Raw genomic sequence first — 22,729 nt, forward strand, 5'->3', positions numbered from 1 at the left:
GAGGCCGAGGCCGGCGGGCTGGGCATCAGCATCAAAGGTGGGCGCGGGGGCACCGTGGGCACTGAGGGCACGGGGTCGCGGTGTCTATGGGGCCGCCGAGGGCGCAGAGGTCGCGGGGGCTGACAGCGTATGGAGGGTATGGAGTTGGAAGATTTCTGTCTGGGGGCAAGGTGGGTGTCTGAGGAGACAGAGGGAACGAGGACTCCGGAGCACCAAGGTCGGAGGGGTTTTGAGAGTCGGAGGCCTCCGCCGAAGGCACAGGTGGAGGGGGTGGGGCGCACCAAGGACAGGTGGGTGGGGAGTTCTGTGTGGAGGCACAGAGATGTCAGGGGCTGCAAGAACATCAAGGACAGGAGGAGCCCCAGGACAGCAAAGGATGGAGAAAGGGGATTGAGGCCTGGGAAGCTACTAGGCAAGTAGGAGGAAGTCCCTGGGACACAACCAAGGTGGGAGGGGAGGGGTCAGGCCTGGAGTTAAGAGCACAGGGGTGGTTTGGAGACTTGGGTAGACCAGGCTGGGCTCACAGACCGCGGTCCAGAAAGGACCTAGAAATCTGAGAGCCCAGGGCCTTGTGTACCTAGGCAGAGAGTCCCGACAGCAGGGTTTGGGTGTCCTGATCCAGCCATCTCCACTTGGCCCAGTATTCAGAGGGGGTGACAATAGAGTTGCCTCTCTGAGAAATCTCAGACCCCAATACTGAGAGCTTTCTTTAGGATACAACCAGATCGTGTTTGAGTCTTGGATCTATGTGACCTTACACAAGTCACTTCCAGTCTCTGAACTTCAGTTTCCTCACTATATAATGAGGATAATGATAGAGTTGTAATGATTCTCTGAGAACAGGAGCCGGAAGTACTCACCCTGCCAGCACATAGTAGATTCCTGGTGAATTTTTGGTGTTAGATGAGAAGAAAAACAGAGCCCAGGGGACACTCTCAAAGCAGCTAACCGTAGTGCTTAAAATCTCTGCATAGTCCCAGCGGCTGGGCTCACCATTCCTACCCATCTGCTTCTCAGGGTTGCTGTCTGCCTTGGGAAGGGGTGTCAGCCCTTGTATCATCTTGGATATGCACTGTTCTCTCTCCTTGGTGCTGGGTCTATTCTTTGTTGTCTCCAGACCCTTTGGCCTGGGTGAGGGGCTGGGGATGGTAGTGACTCAGGTAGCACTGTGTGCTGACTGCTGTGCCCAATACTCTAGGCTTATGATCCGTTTCATCCTTCCAAGAGGTGGTAAAAAGTGGGGAGCATAATCTCCATTTTGCAGGTGAAGAAAGCGAGACTCACAAAGGTGAAACAATTTTTCCACACTCACACAGTGAGTGACAGTGCTGGGATTTGAACTTCAATGATCAGGCCTTAAGAGAGTGCCGAGGGGATTTGGTTCTTCCCCCGTGGAAGGGCAGATTCCTAGGCAGCCAACCAAAGGAATCTAAAAGGGAGAAATGGGGGAAGACAGAGAGTGGGCACCAGTCTTGTCCCTAAACTCCAGAACGGGGTAGGGCAGTAGGTCAGTCTGGAAATTGCACACCCAGTATGTCAAAGCAGGAAGGAACTTAGAATTAATACAGAGTTCCATTTTACAGATGGACAGACAGAGACTTGGAGAGAGCACAGACTTTCCAAGGTTACGTAAAGTTACTCTCTAGCTTCATAGTTCCAGGTGGGAAGGTACTTCTAGGAGGGATCAGGGAAATATGAGCTCCATTCAGTTCTCTGTTGGTAGAGATGGAGCTCCTGTTGCCATGATAACCTCCCTTCCAGGGTCCAGCCTGAGGCAGCCTAGAATGATCATAGCTTCAAACTAAACTGAAGTCCCTAGTTTCAAGTGGAGAAGAGCAGGTATAAATAGGAATCCATTCCTTTCTAGGCTTTAAGCTCTGTGAAGTGCAGTGAGCAAACTGTTGGGCCCGTGTAGGGGTCAGGAGAGGCTTTCTAGTCCTACCTTTGCCCTCAGTTGGTTGTGTGACCTTGAAATAATGACCTTCTTTCTATGGGCTACTTGTTCCTCACCTTCAATATTCTGGGACGGACCAGTGATAGGATATCTGAGGGCCTGACTTGTGGTCAACCATAGGGTTAGGAGAGTTGGTTCGAGCCAGGAGACCTGGGTTCAAGTACTGCTTTGCCACCACCAACTAGCTGGATGACCTTGAGCACAGGGCGTCTTTCCATACTTTATTTTTCCTGATAGGAAAGTGAGCATGCATGTGTGGTTGGGGTGTTGTGAAGATGCAGTGAGACAACAGTGAAAGCATTTAGCACAGTGCTTGGCACTTGGTTTGTGGAACTAATGTGAACTATTATGACAATTTCATATTTTGAAATGATATTCAAGAGGTTAGCAATAAAGCAATTCAGTAAGATGTATTAGTTTTCTTTGCTAATTGCATCCAGAGATGCAATTTGGATAGGCTTTTGAAATCTAGACTTAAATTTTTTTAAATTTTATTTTAGAGAGAGAGGGGGGTGTCTGGGTGGCTTAGTTAAATGTCCAACTTTGGCTCAGGTCATGAACCTGTGAGTTCAAGCCCTGCGTCAGGCTCCGTGCTGACAGCTCAGAGCCTGGAGCCTGCTTCAGATTCGATGTCTCCTTCTCTCTCTGCCCGTCTCCTGCTGGCTCTCTGTCTCTCAAAAATAAACATTAAACATTTTTTTTTTTTTTTTTTTTTAGAGAGAAGAGAGAGCAGGCAGAGGAGAGGGACAAAAAGAATCTTAAGCCATGTTGAGAGTGGAGCCTGACACAGGGCTTGATCCCACGACCCTGGGATCATGACCTGAGCTGAAATCAAGAGCAGATGCTCAACCAAATGAGGCACCCAGGCGTTCCTGAAATCTAGACTTTAAGGCCTTGGTTTTCAGCTGGGTCCTAGATTGTGAAACTTTCTGATTGCTAAAGAGGTCCTTGGGGGCCATAGCAATAGCTAATTTCTATCTTTATTCCAGATTAAGGGGTACCAGTGGGTTCCCCCATTGTAGGAAAATTACTTAAAATCCAAAATATTTAAGAAAAAGCTATTGAAGCTTGTAAGTTACTCAAACACTGGCAAACACCCAAAGCACCAGTGACCAAACTATATTATGAATTTAGAAAATGAATTATTAGTGTTCCACACTTCCAAGACTCATTTCTGAGATTCTCTTTACTCTCTCATCTCAGCTTTCCTGGCACTGGGCTGGGCACTGAGGTAGGCCTTCAGAACTAATTCTGTCATAGGGTGCCTGGGTGGCTTAGCTGGTTAAGCAACCAGCTCTTCGTTTTAGCTCAGGTCATTTTCTCACAGCTTGTGGGTTTGAGCCCCACATTGGGCTATGTGCTGACAGCCTGAAGCCTGCTTGGGATTCTTTCCCTCCCTCTCTCTGCCCTTCCCCTACTCACTCTCTCTCTCTCTCTCTCCAAATAAATATATGAACGTAAAAAAAAAGAAAAAGAAAGGATTTTGCTTTTATGTAACTTTCAAGACTCTCATTGGAGTGTCTGCCTCACTTTCTTCCCCTTTCTGTGCTTGTGCAGGGGGCCGGGAGAACAAGATGCCTATTCTCATTTCCAAGATCTTCAAGGGCCTGGCAGCTGACCAGACTGAGGCCCTCTTTGTGGGAGATGCCATCTTGTCTGTGAATGGGGAGGACCTCTCCTCTGCTACCCATGATGAGGCGGTGCAGGTCCTGAAGAAGACAGGCAAAGAGGTGGTGCTGGAGGGTAAGCGCTGGAGTCCCCAAGGACGTTCAATTCGTTCCTGCCTCCCCCAGGCCTCAAGTGGCCCCAGCCCGGCTGTGGGGGCTAGGAGGGGGGGCAGAGATGAAACCAGAGACAGAACTTGGGGACCTGCCTTGAGACACTATGGGGTGGGAGAGCCAGCACAGAGCCAGACAGACCTAGTTTTCACTTCCTCTCTCCCATTTATTACCTTTCTGGACTTGGGCAAGTCATTTCATTTCCCTGATCTTTAGTTTCCTCATCTGTAAAACAGGGATGTAACTTCTGGATTACTTCTGTGATTCTCCCTGGGTTGTGAGATCAGGACAAAAGGTACATGGCAAGATCTGCCACCCAGTGAGTGAATCAGGGAAAGAGAGGGGCAGAGACTGGGGAGGGGGCAGCTAATATTCTTTCTTGAGGAAACTGGAGGGCTCCCCAGCTTTAGGGCCCTTAAAACCTGACATCCATCCTCCCTTGGGAGTTGACTTGGCCTTTATATTGCAGGACATCTGATCCTTCCAGCAAGGATCAGAGAGGAGTTTTGGAGGAGGGATCTTGGTGGTTCCTCTCCACCATCCCTGCACTATGTGGTCTTGGAGGAGATCTTTGTCTTCTCTGGGCCTCGACTGTCCCATCAGTTGTTATAAGCCTCTTGCTGTGACTGTCCCATGTCTGCCTTTTGCCATCTCTCTCAGGAGGTTTCTGCTTTGCTCAGCCCTTTCTTCAAACTCCCCTCTGTCAGTTCCGGAAGCTGTGGGGGCCTGAGGAATGTGTGTTTGGCTCTGGGCCCAGAACAGGCACAGGGAGATGGCGGGGGTGGATGGAGAATGCCATGGCCAGCAGAGCTGCCAAGCTGAGCCCCAAGCCCGGATCCTGATCGGTTGCCCTTGTTTCCCTGAACAGATCTCTAAGAGGCCACAGAAACAAACAGGCTCTGGCTGGTCTTTGGCATTCTGTGGCTCTGACCTTAGTTCTCTCTCACTTTTGTTTTATTTTTACATTTTTGGTGTTATCTGTTTAAGTGCCACTGGTGCATTTTTGAAATATATGCTTTAAAAAAGTTAAGTCTGCGGTATTGGTTCTTGAAGCTTAAGTATAAGAGTCATAGTTTAACAGCAAAGTTAAATAACAAGATCACTCATAAATGGTATGGATATAGAAGACTCCCCTACCCTATGCCTCATTACTTTGATATTTATAGCCAGTAATGCAGTTGAAACTCATCAAAATGTCATTCTTTGGTTGACTTGAGAAGCTCTTTTAGTTTCTGCTATTTGAAAGTTTAATCTGTAGATGGTAAAATTTCTACTGCAGGCACATTTCTAATCCACACTGAAGTCCCCCTCATCCTCTCATCTTTGGGTTGAGAATGTCTATCTGGGCTCTCAGCATGGGTCATTCTGAGAAGATAACATCTTTGAGTATTAGAAGCTTGAAGTATCTCCTGGCTTCTGTATAATTCTTGTACTCCATTCCTCCATTCCTTACTAAGCCAAGAAACACTTACTGATGCCTACTGTGTACCTGGTGGGCAGAGCCTTGGGTCAGAAGCTAAATCAGACCCAGGTCCTCTCCTGCAGGAGCTCACTATCTGGTGGAGGAGACAAAACATAAACACTGTCTCATTCAAACATACATTTATTTATTTATTATTTTATTTATTGTTTACTTATTTGTTTTGAAAGAGAGAGAGAGAATGCAAGCAGGGAAGGGGCAGAGAGAGAGAGAGAGAGAGAGAGAGAGAATTACAAGCAGGCTCTGCATTGTCAGCACAGAGCCTGATGTGGGGCTTGAACTCACAAACCATGATATCATGACCTGAGCTGAAATCAGGAGTTGGATGTTTAACTGACTGAGCCACCCTGGTGCCCCTCATATAAAGTATTTAAAAAGCAGTTTCTAAAATTCTCTCTGCTCTGGGGAGAGGTGGATGGGGAATGGGCTAAATGGATGATGACTACTAAGGAGGGCTCTTATTATGATGAGCACTGGGTATTATATGTAAGTGATGAATCACTAAATTCTACTCCTGAGATATTTTATAATATTAATTAATTAATAAGCCAATCTTACATTATGTTAACTGACTAGAATTTAAATACAAATTTGAAAAACAAATAAAATGAAAAGAAAAATCTGTCCAGTCTGTGAAGAATCTCTGGCCTTGGATAAGACCCTTGCTTTCTCTGGCCCTCAGCTCCCCTATAGGTTGGGATTAGACCAGATCAGAGCTGAGCAGTAGCTTTCATTTTGAGTGTCCCCTTCCCTGGTGACTACTGGGGTCACGTATTTGGAGGGATTGGGAAGTCTTGTCTGGGCTCAGCAGAAAGGAGCTGGAAGCGATTGGCAATGTGTATCATGGATACAGTAGAAGTGTTCCACTCCAGGACTGAGAGCCTCCGGCTGTTAATGTTTTTTGAGACTTTTCCCAGGGTAGGATCTTTCGTTGGCAAACCTTGCTCCAGACCTCTGGCTGGAGCTTGGCCTATCTCTTGCCCAAAATCGGGTGTGGCATATAGTAGGCACTCAATCAATGTGAGTAACTACCCTCCTGTTCCATCACATTTATACAGAATTGATATTATTTCTTCCTGAAATGTTTGGTAGCATTCTCCAGAGAAGCCATCTTTATGGAAAGGTTTTTAACTACAATCCAGTGTTCTTTTTTTTTTTTAATTTTTTATTATTTATTTTTCAGAGAGAGAGGCAGAACATGAGTGGGGGAGGGACAGAGAGAGAGGGAGACACAGAATCTGAAGCAGCTCCAGGCTCTGAGCTGTCAGCACAGAGCCTGATGCGGGGCTTGGGCTCACAAACCACAAGATCATGACCTGAGTCAAAGTTAGATGCTTAACCGACCGAGCCACCCGGGCGCCCCTCCAGTGTTCTTAATAGGGCAGTTTTGAGGATCTATTTTTTCTGGAGTGAGCTTTGGTAGTTTATGTCCTTTAAAAAAATGTGTCCATTTCATCTAGTTGTCAAACTTACTGGCGCAAAGTGGTTTATAATCTTCCCATATTATGACTCCCTTTTGGATGAGTGTTCTCTGCTTTTTCTTTCCTTATTTTGTTTATTTTTTATTTTTTTTAATGTTTTATTTATTTCTAGGAGAGAGAAAGAGAGACAGCGTGAGCAGGGGAGGGTCAGAGAGAGAGAGGGAGTGACAGACTCTGAAACAGGCTCCAGGCTCTGAGCTGGCAGTCAGCACAGAGCCCGACGCGGGGCTCGAACCCACAAACCACGAGATCATGACCTAAGCTAAAGTCGGACGCTTAACTGACTAAGCCACCCAGGCGCCCCTCTTTCCTTCTTCTTCTTTTTTTTTTTTTTAAATGTTTTATTTATTTCTAGGAGAGAGAGAGAGACAGCGNCAAGCAGGGAAGGGGCAGAGAGAGAGAGAGAGAGAGGGAGAGAATTACAAGCAGGCTCTGCATTGTCAGCACAGAGCCTGATGTGGGGCTTGAACTCACAAACCATGATATCATGACCTGAGCTGAAATCAGGAGTTGGATGTTTAACTGACTGAGCCACCCTGGTGCCCCTCATATAAAGTATTTAAAAAGCAGTTTCTAAAATTCTCTCTGCTCTGGGGAGAGGTGGATGGGGAATGGGCTAAATGGATGATGACTACTAAGGAGGGCTCTTATTATGATGAGCACTGGGTATTATATGTAAGTGATGAATCACTAAATTCTACTCCTGAGATATTTTATAATATTAATTAATTAATAAGCCAATCTTACATTATGTTAACTGACTAGAATTTAAATACAAATTTGAAAAACAAATAAAATGAAAAGAAAAATCTGTCCAGTCTGTGAAGAATCTCTGGCCTTGGATAAGACCCTTGCTTTCTCTGGCCCTCAGCTCCCCTATAGGTTGGGATTAGACCAGATCAGAGCTGAGCAGTAGCTTTCATTTTGAGTGTCCCCTTCCCTGGTGACTACTGGGGTCACGTATTTGGAGGGATTGGGAAGTCTTGTCTGGGCTCAGCAGAAAGGAGCTGGAAGCGATTGGCAATGTGTATCATGGATACAGTAGAAGTGTTCCACTCCAGGACTGAGAGCCTCCGGCTGTTAATGTTTTTTGAGACTTTTCCCAGGGTAGGATCTTTCGTTGGCAAACCTTGCTCCAGACCTCTGGCTGGAGCTTGGCCTATCTCTTGCCCAAAATCGGGTGTGGCATATAGTAGGCACTCAATCAATGTGAGTAACTACCCTCCTGTTCCATCACATTTATACAGAATTGATATTATTTCTTCCTGAAATGTTTGGTAGCATTCTCCAGAGAAGCCATCTTTATGGAAAGGTTTTTAACTACAATCCAGTGTTCTTTTTTTTTTTTAATTTTTTATTATTTATTTTTCAGAGAGAGAGGCAGAACATGAGTGGGGGAGGGACAGAGAGAGAGGGAGACACAGAATCTGAAGCAGCTCCAGGCTCTGAGCTGTCAGCACAGAGCCTGATGCGGGGCTTGGGCTCACAAACCACAAGATCATGACCTGAGTCAAAGTTAGATGCTTAACCGACCGAGCCACCCGGGCGCCCCTCCAGTGTTCTTAATAGGGCAGTTTTGAGGATCTATTTTTTCTGGAGTGAGCTTTGGTAGTTTATGTCCTTTAAAAAAATGTGTCCATTTCATCTAGTTGTCAAACTTACTGGCGCAAAGTGGTTTATAATCTTCCCATATTATGACTCCCTTTTGGATGAGTGTTCTCTGCTTTTTCTTTCCTTATTTTGTTTATTTTTTATTTTTTTTAATGTTTTATTTATTTCTAGGAGAGAGAAAGAGAGACAGCGTGAGCAGGGGAGGGTCAGAGAGAGAGAGGGAGTGACAGACTCTGAAACAGGCTCCAGGCTCTGAGCTGGCAGTCAGCACAGAGCCCGACGCGGGGCTCGAACCCACAAACCACGAGATCATGACCCAAGCGAAAGTCGGATGCTCAACCGACTAAGCCACCCAGGCGCCCCTTTTCCAGTTTTTTCTTATTTGAAGTCTCTTTTGAGCTGCTTTCCTAGCCCAGCATATTTGTGGAAGGATAATTCCCCCCAAGGCAGAAAAGGCATGGGGCAGGCACCGAGGTCAAGAGTCTTTGAATGGCAGGGGTAACCTGAGAAGCCTGGAGGACATGACGGAGCCAGGATGGTGGCATGTAGTTGGTCCTTGAGATTTGGGGAAGCTTATAGAGAAAGTAAGTGTCTGGCAGCTTCACCAGACTGGACTCAGGGTTCCTGGACCTTTTCTGGGCCTTTGTTCCACCTTGGAGCCTAATTACTAGCCACATTGTTCCAAACTTCCCTATCAGTATCCCACTCCTGAGGCCACCTCCAAGGGACCATGGAAAGATGGCCTGTCCTTTAGATATGAACCTGGCAGGACAGCGGGGCATCTTTCCTGAGGCCTGGGGCTCAATGGGTACAGAGCCCCCAGAGAACGCCCTAGAAGAACAGATGTCACTAGCAAACTCTAGGTGCCAGCCCTGCTTCTCCAGCATAAGTCAGGGATTCAGCTAGGCCTCTGTAATCCCAGCCTGCCTTATAGACATTTTCTCCTGCTAGGTCAGGGATTTGCACAAATGTCTTCAACTTGTTCTCAGCCACAGAGATGTGTTTGTGATCAGAGTCTGGGCCCAAGCTGGCAGCCAACACGCCTCTGTCTGCTGCTTAGAGAGGCCCATTGTGACACAGACCTGTATTCAGGGCTAGCCTGGGCCCTTGGAGACCGGGCCTGGGAGAAAAGGGAAAGACAGCCAAATGCCTTCCCTCCCTCCACCCACAATGTGTCTGGCATGATAGCGACAACAGTGACCTTCTGATGCATTAAAAAATAATACTAAGGGACAGGGGCACCTGGCTGGCTCAGTTGGTAGAGTATATGACTTTTGATCTCAGGGTTATAAGTTCGAGCCACACACTGGGTATAGAAATAACTTAAAAATAGGGGTACCTGGGTGGCTCAGTTAGTTGGTTAAGCGTCCGACTTCAGTTTAGGTCATGATCTCACAGCTCATGGGTTTGAGCCCCATGTCGGGCTCTGTGCTGCTAGTTCAGAGCCTGGAGCCTGCTTTGGATTCTGTCTCTTCCTCTCTTTCTGTCCCTCCCCTGCTCTCTCTCTCTCTCTCTCAAGAACTTAAAAATGATTTTTATAAGAGCTTTTAAAAAAATGAATTCATTTATTTGAGAGAGAGAGAGAGTGATCAAGAGAGGGGCATAGAGAGAGGGAGAGAGAGAACCCTAAGCAGACTCTGTGCTGTCAGCACAGAGTCTTACTCAGGCCTCAAGCTCATGAACTGTAAGATCATGACCTGAGCTGAAATCAAGAGTCAGACGTTTAACTGACTGACCCACCCAGGTGCCCCAAAAATCAAATCTTTAAGAAATAATAATACCAAAGGACAATAAGAAATTAAAGTCAGTTTCAGTACTTTGTACAAAGTAGGGAAGGTACATTCCACAGAAAGATCAAGCTTTTAAAAGATAACAGGCATAGGAGCACCTGGGTGGCTCAGTTGGTTGCCATCTGACTCTTGATTTCGACTCAGGTCATGATCTCACAGTTCGTGAGATGGAGCCCTGTGTTGGGCTCTGTGCTGACAATATGGAGCCTTGGGATCCTCTCTCTCCCTGTCTCTGTGCCCCTCCCCTAGTCTCTCTCTCTCAGAAATAAATGAACTTAAAAAAAAATAACAGGCATCTAGTAGCATGTTCAAAAATATACATAATAGGGGCACCTGGGTGGCTCAGTCGGCTAAGCGTCCGACTTAGGCTCAGGTCATGATCTCACGGTTCGTGGGTTCGAGCCCCGCGTTGGGCTCTGTGCTGACAGCTAGCTCAGAGCCTAGAGCTGTTTCGGATTCTGTGTCTCCTTCTCTCTCTGACCCTCCCCTGTTCACACTGTCTCTATCTCAGAAATAAATAAAAAACATTAAAAAATAAAAAACAAAAATATTCATAATAAAAGTATAGAGTGATAGGAATTGCTATGACCCCCATTTTACAGACAAGGTCACCAAGGTTTGTTGAGAATAAATAACTTTCTTCAGGTCATATGACTAAGAAATTGAGAGAATTCATACTGAGGTCTGTCTGGTTACAGAGGCCACTATTGCTTCAGCCTTGGGTAGTACCTACCTTGCATGGTTATTTGCAAGATTAAAAAATAAAATACACCGAGGCCAGTGCTCATAGTAGGTACTTGATTATTTCTTTTATTTGCTATTTGTAAGGATGAGACAATGCATTTGAAGTGCATAGCACAATGTCTTTCACATGCAAGCATTTAGTGAATGTCAGCCTTTATCATCTTTGTACCAGCAGCAGCCGTTGTTACTGTTTTCTCCAGTAAACTTGAAGGTCTTTCAGGGCAGGACTCCTGTGTGGTTTGTCTCAGAGCCCTATGCCTGGCACTGAGTCCAGCAGCACACATTAGCTCTTGGACTGTAGGGAATGATCTGTGGGGTATATCTCTGACCCTTTCTACTTTACTTTAACCTTGTCAATTGCAGCTGACTTTCCTAAATGTTTAAGATGGGCCTCAGGGCTCAAGCTGGGCTTGACTAAGTCCTGAGAGTATCAGGTATAAGTCCTTGGAACTCCTGCCGGGTGTCCTGCCCAAAATTTGGCTTAATATATCACTACCATCAAAAGAGGGATGTAATTAATGGATGCAACTAATATGAAGCTATCCTGCTTGGCTGAGCCAAGTGATTCTGTGCCCCTGAGGTACTTGAGAAATTTCTGACCTGGGAACACAGTCATGAATGGAGCTCCCACCTAGTCCTCCTGTGGCCACAAACACCTGTTATTCTAATCATTGTTCTCAAGCTAACATTTATTTGGACACACACACACACACACACACACACACACACGGCTTTGGCCCATGTGACGCCCCATAGATAAAACTTGGCTTAATCTATGCCTGAATCTTGATTAAAGTGCCTGTGGGCCTCTGGAGACAGGTTCTGGCCTCGATTAACTGTGTGAGTCTGGCCACTGACGGTGGTGGAAGAAATAATAGTGATAATAATAGTGACTATAGTGTTTGCTTTTTATTGAGCACCTACAATGTGCTAGGCACTGCACCAAGTGCTTTCCGTATATTTTCTCATTGAGTCCCCCAAAACTACCTCTATGAATTAGGTTTGTCACTCATCCCATTGTGCGGATGAGAACATTGAAACTCAGAGAGGTAAAGCTCTTTTCCCAAGGTCACATAGTGGCAGACATGGAATTTGAGCTCATATCTGTCAGATGCAAAAACGCATGTTCTTAAATATTTATACTGCACTGCAAGTCATGTCACCCCTGTGAGACTCAGGGGTGAGACTCAGCCACCCCTGTGGCTTGAACCTGTGAACTGTGAGATCATGACTTGACCCAAAGAGTCAGATGTTCAACTGACTGAGCAATCCAGGCACCCCTCTGTCTCATTCTTTTCAATGGCTGGATAATATCCCACTATTGGAATTCATATATTCATTTAGCAAGTGTTTTTTTTATTTTAATTTTTTTAAGTAGGTTCCATATCCAATGTAGGGCCTGAACTCACGACCCTGAGATCAAGAGTTTCATGCTCTACCGATAAAGCCAGCTAGGAACCCCCATTTAACAAATATTTACTGAACCTCTGCTCTATGCCAGGACTAGATGTAGACATCATGCATATAGCCATGCGCAAGGCTGAACACTCTGGCAGTCAGGGAGCTCATGTCTTGTATTTAGCTGCCCCTCCTCATGGAAATTCAAGTTGTTTTTACTGTTTTGCCCCCAGACAATGGTGCTGTGAGCCCTCTGTGTACCCATGAGCACTCATCTGAAGTGGGGCTCCTGCAAAGGGTCTTGTTAGGTCAGAGGGTTCATATGCCTTTAGGATCGTGAGAGATAGTATCCCCTATACTGCACAAGAATGCAGTAAGGTGAGATTTTTGTGCCCCAGAGTATACCAACTCAGACCCTGTTGGTCAGCCCTGATGCAGGGCTTGCCAGGGGCTGGGGACTATTTATAACCCAGGCTTGCTGGACCAGCAGGACCTTAAAGGTCACCCCTTCTAGAGCCTGTTGGAACCCCGTGTCCTCTCCACACCATCTTTCGCGGGCCGGTGGGCAGCCTGGACCCGAATCCTCACAATACCTTACTCTGAGAGTTGATGTATCAGTGCCCATTATATAGGCAAGGAAAATGAGGCTCGGAGAGACCTTGGGACTTGCCAATGCCAGATAGCAAGTGACAGGGCCTGGATTAAAATCTTTGTCTATCATGCTTCCTGTGCCCTTACCCTTATACAGTCCTACTAAGAACAGTAGCAGAAATAATAACCACACTGCTGTTCACTGAAGACTTACTCTGTGCTAGGCAGGGCAAAGTGCTGTACAGGTATTGAGTCTCAAAACCCTGGGAGGTGGGGGTGCCTGGATGGCTCAGTTGGCTAAGCGTCCAACTTCGGCTCAGGTCATGATCTCACGGTTCGTGGGTTTGAGCCCCGAATTGGGCTCTGTGCTGACAGCTAGCTCAGAGCCTGGAGCCTGTTTTGGATTCTGTGTCTCCCTGTCTCTCTGACCCTCTCCTGCTCATGCTGTCTCTCTCTCACTCAGAAATCAAACAAACAAACACAAAAAACCCACAAAAAAACACCCCTGGGTGGTGGATATATTTTACTCCTATTATAAAGAGGAAGAAATGGAAGGTCATAGAAATCAAGTCACTTGTCCAGGGTCATAGAACAAAGAAGTTAAACCCAAGCCTCACTTCAGAGCCCACTTTAATGTTTTCTCTCCAGGATGAGAAGCCCCAGGCCTGTCTGTATTCATTCATTTAACAAATCTCATACTTCCTGATTACCTGGTACTATATGTCAGGTACTATACTAGATTCTGAGGATCCTCTAGTGAACAAGAACACAGGTCCTTGCTCTCACGGAACTGACATTTTGGTTGGAGGAGAGAGGTATGGCCTAGTAAACAATTGGATAGGCTGTGTACTTTTAGGTAGGGGCAAGTAAGTGACCATCCACTGAACAGACAAGGACCGGCTTAAGCTTAGAGGGTAGGCTTCAGCCAAGACTCAAAGCCAGGGCATTCAGTCACAAACATTTATTGAGCGTTGGGATAAGTGCTAGGGAGACTGTGTTGAGCCAAAACAGATGTATCCCTACAGCACATATGTTCCCTCCCAGTGGTACTGGGCCAGGTGAATGGTCCTGTCTCAGTTCCTTGTGTTTCTAGTGGAATCCTCAGGGTTCAGGGCTAGGGCCTGTCTCTTGTTGGCAGAGCAGGAAGTCCCTGGGAACTGGGGCCTCTGGAAGAGGCATGGTGTCCTGTGTATGTCTTAGCTTCCTTGGGGGAGGAAAAGCCCATGTGTCACTGCTCTCAGGCTCCTGGGGCTCCTGGCTAGGAGCTTGGCTGGGGAGCATGTAGATACCAGCTGGACTTATCTTTGGAGTCTGAAGAATGCTGACCACAGGGCCATCAGCTCTCAGGCCACTGCTTTTGGATAGTCACACCCTGCCTGGTTGGGTGACTCAGACAGAAATCAGAGCAGGGAGGAGGCCTCAGAGCTGGGCTATTTATGGCCATACTCTGGGGCCCCCAGCACCCCACCCCCAACTCTGGGACAAGCCAATTGGCTTGTGAAACTCAAGCCTTGTTTTGGGCACTGGCTGGTAGCCTGTCCATTTATAGATGTTTCTGTGGGAAAGGAGAAGGAGGATCCAGTTCTGGGACAGCCCAGATGGGTGGGCAGGGGCTGTAGCAGTTTCTCTGGCTTCAAGGTTAACAAATGTTCATTTGCTGAGAATGTAGCATAGGAGATCCCTGCTGGATTCTGGGGACACAGAGAAAAGTCAGATGAGGTCCCTGCCCTCACAGTGTTCCCAGCCTAGTGGGGACCACAAACCCCCACACAGATACATAGTGGGGTGTGGTCTAGGGGCCCGCAGAGTGATGGGTGTGGTGGATCCCAGAGTGGGCATCTGGGAAGGCTTCCTAGAGGGGTGATGGGACTGGACTGGGCTGTGGCACCTTCTCCCTCTTGAATGAACCTGTCCGGCCCTGGCATTCATTTCTTCATTCACAGAACACTAACTCCGGGTTCAAATCAAGTCCAGCTTCTGTCCCCCAGAAGGTTGCATTTTGGTGAGAAAGACAGCCCCAACCCACAAAAATCACAGCAGAGTTCTACAAAGGGCAGGAGTGGCTGATAGGTAAGAAACTCATGTTACTTGAGTCCCTGACCTGTGCCACATGTTTTATAGCATCTCATTTAATTCTAACATCTCTCTGAAGTAGACATTGTTATCCCTTTGTTATCAACTTGCAGACAAATGAATTTCCTTGTCCGTGGTCACAATAGCTAGACAGTGCTGGAGCTGGAATGCAAACCCAAGAGTCCCTGTCTCTAAACTATGTACTAAGGATGTTCTGTGCAAAGGGAACTACATTTTGAAAGGTGTGGATGTTTGGAAACACATACAGTTTCTTAGAGCTCTGAGAAGGCCAGGATGATCAGACTAGAGGGTGAGATTCGAGATGTGTCAGGAGGTAAAGCCAGAGGTGTAGGCAAGGCCCCGGTCCTGAAGAGTCTTGGATTTTGATGATGGGAGCCAGAGCAGGACTTTGGACAGGGGAGGGGTGTGGCTGGTTATAGCAGGGGGATGTATCAGTTGTAACCTCCCCATATGGTATAGGGGGTGGGGGGGACTGTATTAATCAAGATGCTTTTCTCTGCAAGTAACAGGACCTCAATTCAAAGAGGTTTAAACATTGAAGGAGATGAATTTTCTTCCAGAATACCTAAAAGCAGCATGGCCACAGAGTTAATTAATTTAAGACCTCACCATCCTCAGTGTGTTTAAGCCCCTTTGTGCTTAAAAAGTGACTATCAGAGCACCTGGGTGACTCAGTAGGTTGAACATCCGACTCTTGATTTCATCTCAGGTCATGATCTCATGGTTTGTGAGTTCTAGCCCCATGTCGGGCTCTGGGAAAACAGTGCAGACCCTGCTTGGGATTCTCTCTCTCCCTGCCCCTCTCTCTCTGTCTCTCTCAAAATAAATAAAATAGTAAATTAAAAAAAATTTTTTTAATTTATTTTTTAAAATGTTTTCTTTATTTCTGAGAGAGAGAGAGAGAGAGAGACAGCGTGAGCAGGGGAGGGTCTGAGAGAGAGGGAGACGCGGAATCTGAAACAGACTCCAGGCTCTGAGCTGGCTGTCAGCGCAGAGCCTGACACTGGGCTTGAACCCACGAACCATGAGATCATGACCTGAGCCGAAGTCGGACGCTTAACCGACTGAGCCACCCAGGTGCCCCTAAAAATTTTTTTAAGAAATATGTATCATTGCTTTAGGACTATCTCCTCTCTCAGTAACTTTTAAAGGCTTACGGAGAGAAAGGGAAGGGAACTACTTTCCCTCACTTCTCATTGGCCAGAATTGTATCATCTGCCTCTATCTAGACCAATCACAAGCAAGAGGGATGGAAAGATCATGATTAACTTTGACCAATCACGAGTTTCTTCCTTGTTTGGGGAGAAGCCCAATCTGTAGGGCTCAGAGTTCTGGTAGCAAAGAAAGGGGGAAATGGTTTGGCTGTCATATAGGCTGTGAGGTGTCCCACCTCCATGGCCCCTTGAGACACAAGCCAATAGTCAGTCTTGGAGTAAGTCATTGCTGTAATGATGAGGATGAGTCATTGAGTCATTTTTAGTCCTAGTTCCCAAACTTCAGACCGAGTCTTAGTTCTTTAAAAAAAAAATCCTGCATTTACTTTCAACTTAACTGCTCTTCCAACCCCAGTAGGGTTCATAACTCCCTCTCACTCTCACTGCTATTTGTCTTGGATCCTGTCTGAGCCTGAGGAACAGTCTTCTGTGATAGAAATAGCTTCTTATCTCATTTTTCCAGGGAGCCTGGCCAAGACCTGCTTCCTCACCCCTTCCTGGCTTGTCTGCTCACAGGCAGAGCATACTGGCTGGCTTTTGACTACAGAAGTCAGATGGCTAGGAAGGCAGATGGCCATGAGGGCATAGTAGTTGAGGGGAGGAGGGGGAGGCTTCCCAAGGGCTAACAGGCATAGGTACCACTTAGTGGATGAGGAGACTGCTACTCATCAGAACTGGGAACAGGGGTGCCTGGGTGGTTCAGTCGGTTGAGTGGCTGTCTCTTGGTTTTGGCTCAGGTCATGGTCTCATGGTTTGTGGGTTCAAGCCCTATGTCAGGCTCTGTGCTACAGCATGGAGCCTGCTTGGGATTCTCTCTCACCACCCCCCACCCCCCCCGCTTGCTTTCTCTCTCTCAAAATAAATAAACTTAAAAAAAAATGTAATAGTCCAGATGCTAGGCAAAATCTACCAAGTATTTCCCCTTCTTCCTTCCTAACAGAAGCCTAATTTTATTGGATGGAAATATGCTCAGCTCCTGAGGCTGAATTGTGATTGGTCTAAGTCATGACTATTCCCTTTTGCTAATGACTGTGCTAAAAGTGGACATGAGCCCAGTCAGGCCAATGAGATATAAGACTTCATGGGAGTATTTGCTGCTCTAATAAGAGGGAGCTGTGAGGAGAAAACCTTTTACTGCCTGTTTCCTCCCTTCTTGATTTGGATTTTGTCATGTAAGGAATGGTTGGCTTGAGCTGTGGCAGCCATCTTGTGGTCATGAGGGGAAGGCCAAGAGAATGGCAGAGAGGTCTACCCTGCATTCAGTGTCATTGAGCCACTGAACCAATCCTAAAATTGCCTTCCTCTATACTTTTTTAAAATAACATTTTATTTAATTTTAAATTATTTTTATTTTAGTAAGCTCCACACCCAGCATGGGTCTCAAACTCACGACGTTGAGATCAAGAGTTGCACATTCTACCAACCGAGCCAGCCAAGCGCCCCTAGACTTCTTGTTATGTGAAATTATAAATATCTTTATTTCTTAAGACACTTTTATCATATATTCTATTATTTGCAGCCAACTCATCTAATAAATATAGCAAGAATGACCAAAATATTTTATTACCAATTAGCCTTGATGGATTGTTAATGGCTACCACAGAACACTGTGATTGACTTATGATGTCGTCCATGAGCAAAGGATAAAGAAGGGGTAGCACAAGTGCATATGTTTACCATTCCAGTCCTACCTATGGCCAGTTAAATACCTGGCACATAGTAGGTACTCAAGAAAACTGACTTGTTTCTGAATCTCTACTCCCACCAGGCCCTTCTTAGATCAACCACATTATGTTGCCTTTTGCTTCTAGCTGCCATCATTAGCAAGATCTTCCTTTTCTAAAAAGGCATTGGTCCAGGCCCCAACCAAGTCTCTTTTGGTTGCAAATATCACAACTCCTGTTGGGATGGTAGTTCCACATTCTAAAGGATAAGGATCAGAAACAGGAACATTAACAGGTGATTGGCAGGGCCTTCCCTCTGTCTCTCAACATGAGTCTCCACTATTTTTCTCTCTTACAAACCCGGTTTCTCCTCTTCTTTGTCCTCACAGCAGAAGGTGGTTGCTCCCACCGCATTCAAGTTTATTGAAGACACCAGTCAAGGATCTCTCCTACTCTCAATTTGGGTATACTAGTGTGGGCCAGGTGTTCACTCTGGTCCAGGTAGCATATCCAGAAGAGAGGGAACACATAGCAAGAACATGAATTTCTGGGTCAGTTGGGCAGAGAAGGAGATCCAGGCTATTATCCTAGAACTCTGCTGTCCAGTGTGGCTACCATTAGCTCCAAGTGACTTTGAATTTAAGTTTTTAAAAATATTTTTTAATGTTTATTCATTTTTGAAAGATGGATTGCGAGTGGGGGAGGGGCAGAGAGAGAAGAAGACACAGACTCTGAAGCAGGCTCCAGGCTCTGAGCCTGATGCGGGGCTCGAACCCACGAGCAGTGAGATCATGACCTGAGCCGAAGTCGAACTCTCAACTGACTAAGCCACCCAGGCACCCCCTAATTTAATTTTAAACTAAGATTGAATAAAAATAAAAATTTAGTTGCTCATCTGTACTCACCACATTTCAAGTGCTCAATAGCCACATGTGGCTAGTGGCTACTGTATTGGACAGTGTATATATGGAAGACGGACATAATTACTGAAAAATCTGTTGGACAGTGCTATTCTACAAGGTGTCTACTTACTCAATGATGTTTGCTCAGAGCTAAGAGCACTTCTATTGGTTTGGTTAGGGTACAAGTGATATGGCTGTAACAAGAGACTCATCAAGTACTATGGCTTAAATGTCATAGAGGCCTTTGCTTTCTTAGGTAACAGTCCAAGTCTGACATGGCATCTCCAAAGTGTCAGCATCCATTCATTTCTGTTTTGTTGGTCAGCCTCCCTTAGACTGTGGCTCATGTCCTCATGGTCATGATAGTTCTTGACCAGTCTGGGTCCCAGCCAGCTCAACCCTGTCAGGGGAAAAAAGGAGGAAAGGAAGGGTATCCCCCTTTCTTTATTTTTTAAAAATTTGTTAATGTTTTGTATTTATTTCTGAGAGAGAGAGGGAGGCAATGTGAGAAGGGGAGGGTCAGAGAGAGAGAGAGGGAGACACAGAATCTGAAGCAGGCTCCAGGCTCTGAGCTAGCTGTTAGCACAGAGCCTGATGCGGGGCTCGAACCCACGAACCATGAGATCATGACCTGAGCTGAAGTTGGTTGCTTAACTGACTGAGCCACCCAGGTGCCCCATCCCCCTTTCTTTAATAGGCAGAACTTGGTAGCAGCACACATCCCTTCTGCTTTCATCCTATTGGCCAGACTAGGCCACATAAGCACATATAGCTGTAAGGGAGCCTGGAAAATGAAGTCTCAAGCTGGGAGGCTATCACTGTATTGGATGAGAATTGCCAGCCTGTCCCATTCAATGCCTCCTCTTTGCAGATGAGCAGGCTGAAGAAATAGAGGCAAACAGTGGGCCAGTGGCAGAGCAGTCACATCTCCTGACTCCTGTTCAGTGCTCTTTCACTGCCTTGTAGCTGTTGTCCATTCTCTTCAGATAGCCATCCCAAAGAGCCAAATGCTTCTACTTACTCTGTTAGAATGAGTCACATGGCCATACACCTAACTGCAAAGGAGACTGGGAAGTGTGGTCTTTCTTCCAGGTGGCATGGATCTATAAACCAGGGGAAACACGAGAGCTTGGATGTTGGCATGCATCCAGTATTTTCTACCACACTCCTCTGTCAGAGACTTTAGCCTAGAGAAGGATAGTGATATTGGACATAAATTAAACTCTTACGAATGACTGACAATTGTGATGTGTGTCGCGTGGGAGCCCATGTCACAACGGTAACTACTGACCTGTGCTCTGACCAGTGAAGTACATGAAGGAGGTCTCACCGTATTTCAAGAACTCTGCCAGCGGGACATCGGTTGTCTGGGACTCACCTCCTGCTTCACCCCTTCAGCGACAGCTGTCTTCCCCTGGCCCCCCACCTCGGGACCTCAGTGATGCCAGACACATATCCTTGAAGATGGCATACGTCTCGAGGAGGTGCACCCCCACTGACCCGGAGCCCAGGTAAGTCTGGAGTGGGGGGCAACCAAGATATGCGTTGGTGTTAAGTGGTGGGGCTAAAGGAAAGATAGCTCTGTGTTGCAAGTGACCAGTACGAAGTCTGAACATAGTGGGGCTTGAGAAATGTTTGTTGAATGGATGTAAGAGTGAAGTTAAGGGGATGACGGTATGCTTTGCTTCTCTCTTCTTCCTCTGAGCAGTTCACATCTGAGGAGGAGCTCGGTCTGTGGAAGAGCCCTGGGCTCCAGTCCTGGTTCTCTGTGGACTAGTCCCTTTTCTTCACTGGTCTGTAGATTCATCACTGGGAAATAAAGTTTTTAGGCTCAGTGGTCCCTTCAAGTCTCTTCTAACTCTGCTCTGAGGTTCTTAGATGTCTAGTAACATTCGTGTCAGGGCCATGGAAAGTACCATCCTTCACATATGAGCAGCCCTTAACAGGTCACTGATGGTAAGATTGTTAACAACCATCATTATTGAGTGTTTACCATGAACATTTTCATTTAACTCTCACAGGGACCCTATGAGCAAAGTCCTATTATTTCACCCCCATTTTATAGATGAGGACAGAGAGAGGAAGTAACCTGTCCAAGATCACACAACCAGGAAGGGATGGAACTTGCCTCATTCCAGGTAGCCCTCTCTGCTTTAGAAATTATAGGTGCCTGAGTGATGGTGGTGGCTGAATGGAGTATATGTTGACCAGGTGGGGTATACAGTATCTGGGGTGGTGTGTATATGGCATGAGCATAAAAGGCTTGTGCTGTGGGTCCTAGGTATAGCCGGGGTCAATGCCAGGGAGATGCCCAACATCGACCTGGAGGTTCAGCATCCAAATCTTTTAGCCCCACTCGATGCCCCAGCCCCAGACTGCCCCCATGAGGCAAGCACTGGTGATCCACAGGTCACTTAAGGTGTTCCACAGTAGGGGCTTTTTGTGTTGGGTGAAAGTAAGGTGATATTAGTCCTTCCTGAGACTTACTTAATTAGGTTAATTGTGGTTCCCAGCCTGATCCCAGATATCACCCGAAGCAAGTGTGTACATGTATTTCTGTGTGTGCACCTGTAGTTGACATGTAAATGCAAGTGTTTGTGTGTGTATGTGAGCATTTGCATGGTTATGGGTGTCTATTTGTGCATACGTGTTGGTGTCTGTTAATATTCATATGTGTATATTCATGCATGCACACGTGCTTGACTATGTGCACATATGTAACCTGTGTAACGTGAATATAACTGTGGTCCATATCAGTACAATATTCCAGTCAAAGGAATACAATCTGGTAACCAAAATAAAAATATTTCAAACTTTTACTAAGTGTTAGGATTATGTTGGGCTACAAGTATCAGAAACGCCAATCTGCAATGGCTTAAATAAATGAGGGATTTATTTTTCCACATGTTTAAGAAATAGTTCAGGGTCAGCTACTTAGGTTTTTATCATTGCTCAAGAATGCCTTTGAGGAATCAGCCTTCCAGCTTCTTCCTCTGCCACTTTTATTGTGTATTTTCTCTGTGGAGGTAGAACGGTGGCTGCGTGCCCAAGCATGTATCCACGTTCCAGACGGGAAGAAGGCAAAGGCAAAGGCAATCTTCTCCTCGCATTTTGTTCTTTTGTTGCATAGCAGACCATCCAAAAATGTAGTGGCTTGGAAGATAACACTATTATTTCTTATAATTCTGTAACCAGGGTTGGCTTGGCTGGCCAGTTCTTCCACTCTGTGTGGTGTCTGCTGGGGCTGGAAGTACAAGACGGCTGCTTCGCCCCCATGTCTGCTGCGTCAGCCGGAATGGGTGGAACGGCTAGGGGCCGGCTGAGCATTCCTCTTTCCAGAAGTCCTTTCCACGTGCCTTGTTTGCTCTTCCTCTCAGGGGTGGTTGGTACCAGGGTACTCGGATTTCATGGTGGCTCAGGAATGCCAGAATGTCACTCCTGCCACATGGTATTTGTCAAACCAAGTTACAAGGTCAAGTAGAAGAGAAATACATTTCACCTCTTGATGAGAAAAGTGGACTGTGTGTTCAGAGAGGGATGGCTTTGGTGGAGACCATTTTTGGAGAGTAACCTCCACATCTAGGGAAGCTTTACCTTCCTTTGGGAAGGAACACCCTCCCCAGCGACTTCTGGCTATATCTCATGGTCGGACCTGGGTCCCATGGCCAGCCTTAGCTGCAAGGGAGGTGGGAATTCAAGTATTTTGCTTCCTCGCTCTTACAGCAGAGGGAGGCAAAGGTGAAGGGGCTTGGAATAGGTATGGTGTAAGCCATCCTCCGGTGTCTGCCCTGTTTCATCTGTTACAGAAAGGCCGAAGAGGAGCGAATCTTTAATAGTCCACATAACATTTTAAAATCCTTTGCCTGTCACCAGTCCTCTTGGTACCTCCCGGAAACTCTTCCCCCACACTTGTCCACACTCCCTCCTCCCTTCTCCCTCCTCCACTCCTCCAGCTCTTTTTCTGTAGACTGACTTGGCCTCTTAAGCCTCTCCAGTTTCTGTGCTCCCCCCCCCCCCCCGGCGGGGCT

At 46.5% G+C, this 22,729-nt stretch overlaps 1 protein-coding gene across 1 annotated transcript in view; it reads left to right on the forward strand.

Annotated features, from left to right (window-relative positions):
• The window catches only part of SNTA1 (syntrophin alpha 1), a 37,918-nt gene that overhangs the window by 10,116 nt on the left and 5,073 nt on the right, over positions 1–22,729 (forward strand). Inside the window, exons 4-6 of the mRNA XM_077769374.1 lie at positions 4–37; positions 3,512–3,697; positions 20,008–20,212. Coding sequence (XP_077625500.1) covers positions 4–37; positions 3,512–3,697; positions 20,008–20,212 — 425 coding nt within the window. The remainder of the gene's footprint in view (positions 1–3; positions 38–3,511; positions 3,698–20,007; positions 20,213–22,729) is intronic.

The sequence above is a fragment of the Crocuta crocuta genome, unplaced genomic scaffold, assembly GCF_008692635.1.
Source record: "Crocuta crocuta isolate KB4526 unplaced genomic scaffold, BGI_CrCroc_1.0 scaffold445, whole genome shotgun sequence".
In the NCBI taxonomy this organism is placed as follows: Eukaryota; Metazoa; Chordata; class Mammalia; order Carnivora; family Hyaenidae; genus Crocuta; species Crocuta crocuta.